This window comes from Aplysia californica, unplaced genomic scaffold (assembly GCF_000002075.1).
Source record: "Aplysia californica isolate F4 #8 unplaced genomic scaffold, AplCal3.0 scaffold01742, whole genome shotgun sequence".
Lineage (NCBI taxonomy): Eukaryota > Metazoa > Mollusca > Gastropoda > Aplysiida > Aplysiidae > Aplysia > Aplysia californica.
The window spans coordinates 2,797-11,314 of NW_004799012.1; the positions used below are offsets into that span (position 1 = coordinate 2,797).

Here is an 8,518-nt window from a genome sequence, read left to right on the forward strand (position 1 = left end):
TGATACTGAGCAGTGCACGAGCAGCCAGCGAGCTGACTGCTACTGGACAGCTAGCCAAAACAGCTGTTGGTGCGGACACTTGAACCTACTGCTAGAACTGCTCATAGCGGCTCATCTACTGCTTTTGGTGTGGACAAACCCTTACGATAATAAATATGAGATTGGACACTGGACAAAGCACAGCTTCACAACACAATGAGTAACACGCACAAACGCCGTGACAGACGAGACAACAACAGAGTCCAAAGAAGTTATATCAAGAGGTCGCAGCAGAGACTTCACACTCGTCAGACATGGGGGCCTTCTTTCCCTCATCGGTTCTCCACGAGCTCTAGTATATAATTTAAACACCACCCTGCCCCCATATTTCAGTGCAAGTTTGTCTCATAAATTACTCACTCGTCTGTAGAACTGCGCATGTCTTGCCCTTGAAGTTCAGCGTCCCAGAGTGGGCAATGCAGCATATAACCTCTCTGACAGAAACGCAACAAGTGAAATATCAGCTCACTACCGAAGTCATTGGTAGTAGAGCGGTCAGATTATTCGTCTTGCGTGCAAAGGAAATGAGTTCAAAACGTAGTTTGGACATAATATAACATTGTCTCACCGGGCACCCCCTGATGAGGTGTGACTGACAGTAGCAGCAGTAGCAGCAGCAGTAGCAGCAGCAGCAGCAGCAGTAGCAGCAGCAGCAGCAGCAATAGTAGTAGTAGTAGTAGTAGTAGTAGTAGTAGTAGTAGTAGTAGTAGTAGTAGTAGTAGTAGTAGTAGTAGTAGTAGTAGTAGTAGTAGTAGTAGTAGTAGTAGAAGTAGTAGCAGTAGTAGGAGTAGTAGTAGTAGTAGTAGTAGTAGTAGTAGTAGTGGTAGTAGTAGTAGTAGTAGTAGTAGTAGCAGTAGTAGTAGTAGTAGTAGTAGTAGTAGTAGTAGTAGTAGTAGTAGTAGTAGTAGTAGTAGTAGTAGTAGTAGTAGTAGCAGTAGTACTTTCTCGTTTATTCAATCGCTCAAACGAACGTCTTACATACAACAACAAGAATAATGACAATTACACACTTTATTGATATAGCATCAAGGAATTTCTTTGACTTCTCAACTTTTCATAACTTTCATTGCTTACGTTAAAAGAATCTTTAAAATAATAATAACAATAACACCCAAGTCAAATTAAGTATGAAATAAATAATCATTTAAACTTGGAATAAGAAAATAAAAGGGTTAGCTCAGACTAGAAAAAAGACAAAAGAAAAAAAAATAGAACAAGACAAATCAAAGGACGAGAATATAGTTCAAAGATATCTGAAGTTGTAAGATTATAGGAAACAATTATTCTTTTTTTATAAATCGTTTTTTCTGGGTAAGGTTATGTCTCAAAATAATGTTTCGCATTGTGATGTTGTCAAAAACAAACTGAAAAGACCTTAGATGATTTAAAAGACAATTTTCTCTCAGTCTATTTCTCCTGTTTTGTTTACGACTCCGAACCCAATTAATTATTTTATAATTATGTGATTTCTTCCGATGGTTACCTTGTGGGCTCCGAACATCTTCAGGATTTCAGATAACCTTGATTTCGGAACACTACGAAGCATCAACTTTTATTTTTTTAAAATAATTTCTTTAAAAAAAGAAGAACAGTTATAGGATTAAAGTAAATGATAACCGCCGGTTTACGTAAAAAGGAGTCGGAACTTTTTTTCCGTAGCATTAATTAACCGTGGTAATCTGGTACATCTCATTGTTGTTGTTTGTTTGATTTTTTAAAAATGTTTTGATTTAGTTTTTCCTTGGGGGGGGGGGGGGGACTGGTGTATTCAGTTCTTTATAGTCAACACAGTATCTAGTAATTCAAACTGATCTAACTTTTTATATTAAAAACCAAACCAGTGATTTAGACCATGCGAATTATCAGAGAGTGGAAATGAGGCTTTTAAATGCTCAAAATGTGACTATCTTCTTCTTGCGTAGCCAAAGTTTTGTCTTTATCTATTATCCCATACGTTGAAATTATCTATTCATGTTCTGTCCTTCTTTCTCGAAATGGTCTATTATATTATGGTATTGTCTGTCTATGTTTCTCAAAATGTCTACTATATTATATGTAGCGTACGTCTTAAAAGGATCTTCACCATTACAACTATTATGTGTCCAGGTTTTTCGAAATTATCTGCTATATATCATAACTATAAGTCTGTCTATGTTGCTCGACGTGTTATACAGCAATATAACCATTATCTGTCTACGTTTAGCGAAATGGTCTACTGTATCATAGATATTGTCTCTCTATATTTCTCGATACTCTATTACAACTATTATATGTCTATGTTTCTCGATACTGTATTACAACTATTATATGTCTATGTTTCTCGATACTGTATTACAACTATTATCTGTCTATGTTTCTCGATACTCTATTACAAGTATTATATGTCTATGTTTCTCGAAATGATCTAACGTATTATAAATATTGTCTACTGTAATATAGGTATTTTCTGTCTCTATTTTCTGACATTATCTACAGTATTGCAACTACATGTATTTATCTGTCTAGTGTTCCTTGAAATTATATACTGTATTATAAATATTATAGTCAACTGTATTATAGTTATTGTCTGTCTATATTTCCCGATACCTTCTATAGTATTAACTCCCCTTTCACCAGCCTGTCACCAACAGGGCCGAGTCACCAACAGGGCCGAGTCACCAACAGGGCCGAGTCACCAACAGGGCCGAGTCACCAACAGGGCCGAGTCACCCAACGACGGCGTGGGATTGACATTGCTCATAGCCGCTCCCGGCACGGCACACGCTCATCTCTTTGGCCATGACAGCCAGGCTGTCAAAGTACTCCTCTCCCTGGCTCACGATGTACCTGGGGGGAAGGTTGAAGCCGTCGTTGCTTCTCTGGTCAGGCCGGAGCTCGTAAGCGTAGCTGTACATGTTGGGTTTTGCCTCCAGCACCCAGTCCATGGAGGCACCGCTGGCCGCATCTGCGGGGTAGAAGTTTTTGATGTTGTTGTATTTTTGTTGTTGTTTGTTATTTGGGTTGTTTGTTTTTTTGTTTTTGTTTTTGTTTTGTTTTTTTGGGGGAGGGAGGGGGGGTTATTGTGTGCTTCTTGTTGTTTTGTAGGGTTGTTTGCTGTTGGGTTGTTGTTGTGTGTTTTTCGGGGGGAATGCTTTTCTTTTTTTGTCTTTTTTTTTTTTTTTGTTCGTTTTATTGGATTCTTATTTTTGAGTGGGAAGTACGCTGGTGGTTTGTATATATATAAAATGTGTGCGTTTGTGTGTGTGTGTGTGTGTGTGTGTGTATGTATGTGTGTGTGTTGTGTGTGTGTATGTATGTGTGTTTGTGTGTGTGTATGTGTGTGTGTATGTTTGTGTGTGTGCATGTGTTCAGGAGGACCGATTTTTAAAACGATATTTTCTTTTTCATTTTTTCACATTTTTTTTACTCTTGTCTGGGGAGGGGGGGGGGTTCGAGGGGTGTAAATCGACACTTACAATCCAGCAGCTGGTACACAGTGCCGTATTCGTAACGAAATCCATGTCCTTCCAAAGCACTCTGCATTTTCTTTCCCACGCGGTCCTGAAACATCAAACGTGTAATGTGTAGCGTTAGTTCTGCCGGTTTTTTTTTAAAGAACACAGTATATTTTGCAGGTTTTACAATTGACAGCAAACCCCCCCCCCCCTCCCGAATGTTGTTACCAGTTCAACAACAAAAATATTTTTCTTTAAAGATAATACGGAAGCTATTATCAAAATTATATATTTTTTTAATGTTGACTCGCAATGTTTGGACAGAGTTTGTATTCTTTGTAACAATATTCAGTGAGTCTTTTTAAACATCTCCTATCAAATTATTTTTAACAACTGCATATTATACTGTATTTTCAGAGTTATTATCATTGATCAGTGTCGTTTTATATAGTTTGATTTTAGAAGGGTAGATCTGTGTATAGCTATGGTCAGGCTGGAAGTGGACATCCGTATTTGCTTTGCCTACTGTAATACGTCCAACGTTCTCATATGCATTTGAAAAATGGTCAAAGGAGTTTTGTATACTGCATTATTCATGAGCAAGTAATGCACAATCATCGGTAAATAGCAGTTCGCAGACATGCATCACGCTAGTTTTTGTTTCTGCCAGTGCTTACGAGAGTTTAAAATTTCCCCGCCCAGTCTCTACCTGACATCACCGCCAGCCGGGGAGCTGCTAGGAGAACTAGGCACTGAATAAATAACAACAGAGCTCTTAAAAGTTAAATTTTATCTGTGATAGCGGTGAGATTCCTAAAGATGAGGTTGAGTCTGTTTATACAGCCTTATCTAAAACACCAGGCGCCACAACGTGTTAGATGCATAGAACAGTAAGCCTATGGCATTCTTTAATTAAAAAATGTTACTGCGAGTACTAATGAGGGGAATGAGAAAAAGTCCAAAGATATCTAAAACACAATTCGGCTTTGTTCCTGACCAGAGCACCAGAAATGCTATATTTACCTTAACAATCTTAATATAATGATTTAATGAAGCACAGAAATCTGTATTATGTTTTTTTAGATTATTCAAAGATGTTTTGATAAAGTTAGACATGGTGAGCTATCTAGAATATTGGAAGAGCTAGACATACAAGGAAAAGATTTAAGAGTTATTAGGAATTTGGGACGAAAACACTGCTGTAAGAACTGATACAGAATACAGCGAATATAAGCAGATTATAAGAGGAGTGAGATAAGAATGTGCTATGTCACCAGACCTCTTTGACAAGTTATGCAGTGAAACAAAACTTAGAAATATAGGAAAATGTGCAGGTCTTTAAGTACATGACAGAAATAGTAATAACATGAGATATAACGATGACACAGTTTTAATGGCAGATTCAGAAAAGGGCCTTCAATAGCTTCCAGATACTGTAAAAACAAAAAGTGAATGTAAAGGGTAATTGTTGAATGTGAAGAAAACAGAATGCATGGTAATATCTTTTTTTAAGATAATTTTAAAAGCAGCAAATTCTTTCTGTTATCTCATAAGCAAGGCCGATAGATCAAAGAAGTTAAATCTCTTTAAATATCTAGGATTTATAATTATATGTGATGCCAAATGTTTCCACAGTGACAAAACGAAAAACTGCAATGGCTTAAGACAGTTTTTAAAAAAATGCACCCAATCCTGAAAAATAGAAACATCCCAATGACTTCCAAAATGAAAGTTTAGAAATGCTATGTGTGTATACGGCTTCTATACGGCTGTAACGCTGGACAGTCACTAAAGACAGTAAAAGAAGTCAAGAAACCCAGGTGGGCCGCTTGCTGACAAAAATAATGAGGAAAAGACAGAAGCAGTTTCTGGGACACTTGAAAATACGTAAAGGCCTTGAACATCTAGCTCCCACTGGCAAAATTGAAGCCAAAAGAAACGGGGGTAGACCCAGAGCAGCAAATAAGTGACTGGGAAAGTTCAGGATAATGTAAATTAAAATTTTTAGAACACCCAAAGAAAGTAATGATTGGGACCATGATCGCCATCCTCATGACAACAGGTACACTGTCAACCATCACCATCGCTCCCACCACCACAACCACCACTAGCAACATCAACAGCTACTACTACTACTACTACTACTACTACTACTACTACTACTACTACTACTACTGCTACTTCTACTACAACGACGACGACGACGACAGCAGAAAAGCCAGAGGCCGCACTTCCCACAAATTGCAGCAAGATTTCGCGCCTGTCCTGCCACATAAGATGGCTTTTAAGGACAAGCGGGCTAAACCAAATTTCGGGGGTTTCCAGAAATCTTGACGTACACCAAAAGTGGACATTGCCCTACCTATAGGAGAAGTTTGGTTTCACTGGTGTGTATAATGTTTTGTTTGGTTATAGAGAAAACTCTCATTGTCTTTTAAAGAAGCTGAAAAAGGGTACAAAAACGTTACCTTCAATTTTCTCAAAATAGCTTTTTCGGGATAGCCCCCTTGCTCTTAAAAGCAACCAATCTGGAGAGGAACTTACAATTTCAACGTAGTTGTGCGGTCTGGAATTTCCCAACACGTTGCCCCAGGAAACCATCAGAAACTGAAAAGTCGTAAAAACAAAAAATTCAAATTTTATCACCTGTAAAAGTGTTTTGTTTTTGTATGCTTCTTTTATTGTTTCTTTTCGTTTTATTTGTTTTGGGTTGTTTGTTTGTTTTTAGTATTTTTGTTTTGTTCGTTGGTTTGCATTTGCATTTGTGTTTTTGTTTGCTGGAATGTTATTGTGTAATGTTAGAGGAGTCGTGGAGAGTTAAGGGGATGAAGAGGTTGGTGGGTTGGGTTTTTTTAAAGAGGCAGGGGGGTGGGGGGGGGTTGAAGTGAAAAGACAAGTTCAGCCGTTTACAAAAGAAACTGAACGCCCGACTTCACAAAACAGATAATTTCACTTGTGGGGCACTGGGACCAACGATTAGGCCCGGTGCATACAAGGACAACAATCTAATTTCAACTCGTGGCCTAGCTGAAAATATGCAAATGAGACCATTTTTGCCCTGTTTTCTCCCTTCTCCGCCAAGTGACGTCACATTTTACAGCCGAGCAACGAGTGGTACGTTGCCTAATGAGTTGTGGTGGTTTTAGTAAAAGTTGTACGGCACTTGCAACACAATTAGGTCGTATAAGTCGTGCCGAAGATTCGAGGTATTACTAGAGAGTAACATGTATAAAAAAAGAAGGAGGCCGAGCGATAAGGAGGATTGAGTTTGATAGGAAAGAAGGAGCAAACGCACCCGAGCACACGCCAACCACCAATGGGGTGCGACAGGGGCCTTAGAGAACAGAAGAAGGAAAGACAGTAGACAAAAGGTGAAGACAATACCTCAAAGCAGGGTTGTCAAACTCACTAAATTGCTCGGTGGGCTAAAGTCAAATTACTCCGAAAGCTGAGGGTCAAACTGGATAAACACTCGTTGAGCAGAGAAAAAAAATAAATCCTGTTATGGTTTGTTCATATTTATTTTTGGTAGGGACGGGGGAGGTGGGGCGAGGGGGGAGGGGGCGAGGGGGCGAGGGGGGAGGGGGCGAGGGGGAGGGGGGTTAGTAAAGTAAGACATTTGCCCCAAAAAGTTATGTTTTAAAACTTGATTTGAAATTAAACAAAACTGAAAATAAAAACAAATCAAGCGATGCGATTTTTTTGTCGTATTTCAAGTGAATTTGTCAAAGCTGGATGTTAAGCATCTTTTCGTGGGGGCAATAAAGTTTGTTTATGTCTGGGGTAAGGATCTGTGTTATGGTGAGGGAGAGAAGGGGGAGATACAGAGAGAGAAGGGGGAATTAGGGAGGGAGAAAGAGAGAGAAAGAGAGAGAGAGAGAAAGAGATACACACACACACACACACACACACACACACACACACACACACACACACACAGACACACACACACACACACTCACGCATGCTCACATACAGAAAAAAAAGATATAAAATAATCATAATATTATAATTGTGCAAGCGTACCTGCGAGTATGCATGCACGCCGAGATAAGCCACCACTTTGTCTTTTCTATCCACGACAAGGTCTCTCAGGTTCTGGGTCTCCGCCTCGCTAAAAGCGGTGATTCCTGGGTAGATGTCGGAGTGGCAGTTCGAAGAAACGCCCACCTCTGAAATGTGAAATGTATAGTGTTAAATTGTGTGAACTGTTTAATGTGAAATGTTGAGTGTTAAACGTTAGAGTATATGAACTGTTAAATGTAAAATATAAAAAAATGTGAAATGTAGAATTATGTGAAAGGTTAATGTTGAATGTTGAATGTTAAATTGTGTGAAATGTGAATTTTAACCGCAAGACACAGAGGAACGTTTTCTTTACTACTACAGTGGGTGGTTGGCGGGTGCGTTTATGTGGTTTGCTCTTTCTTTCCTGTCAAGTATCTATCGTCCTTATCTCCCCTCCCTCTTTTAATTATATCTTACTATCTAACAACACCTCTAATCTAAGTTTCGGCACTAACTATGTTGTATTTAATTTGCGTTGCAAGCGCCGTAAAACTCGTTGCTACTGGACTTATTTTGGGCTCATTCATCCAGTGTGAGATCTGCAACAGACATCAGTGATCATGGTTCTCCATTCATTCCTTTGCTCGAATGCGCTTAAAAAAAGCTACTTTTCCCTGATCTTTCCCTGTTACCCATTTGTCTAGGTTCCCTAAGTAGGTTGTTCTGGGCCTACCCCTGCCTCGTTTGCCTTCAATTTTAACTTCGGTTATTTAAGCATATTCTACTTACGTCTAAATTTGGAGTCGAAGTTTCTGTTGAGATCAATTCCTACGCAGAAATAGCTGGTGGGATGGGCGCTTCTGTTCTTTCTCCACATCCGACTCTGCCGAATCATTACGAAATGTGATGATGATGATGATGATAATGATATTGATGATGATGATGATGATGATGAGGAAGCCCACAGGGCGAAACGTTGAGCTATTAAACAAATTTAAACATTTTATATTGTTATTTTATTTTTGTCTAAAATTAAA

General features: G+C 38.9%; 2 protein-coding genes across 2 annotated transcripts in view; both read right to left on the reverse strand.

Annotated features, from left to right (window-relative positions):
• Positions 1-1,035: 1,035 nt before the first annotated feature.
• Positions 1,036-8,364, reverse strand: LOC101861419 (zinc carboxypeptidase A 1; the record flags this gene model as incomplete). Its single annotated transcript, XM_013090965.2, is given in 5 exon segments — positions 1,036-2,983; positions 3,495-3,579; positions 6,018-6,080; positions 7,500-7,645; positions 8,271-8,364. Coding segments are annotated over 5 exon segments (627 nt in total), but the record flags the coding sequence as incomplete, so codon positions are not given.
• A 128-nt stretch (positions 8,365-8,492) lies between these two features.
• Positions 8,493-8,518, reverse strand: part of LOC106013990 (carboxypeptidase A4) — a 9,509-nt gene continuing 9,483 nt past the window's right edge. The window contains exon 6 of the mRNA XM_013090964.2: positions 8,493-8,507. Coding sequence (XP_012946418.2) covers positions 8,493-8,507 — 15 coding nt within the window. The remainder of the gene's footprint in view (positions 8,508-8,518) is intronic.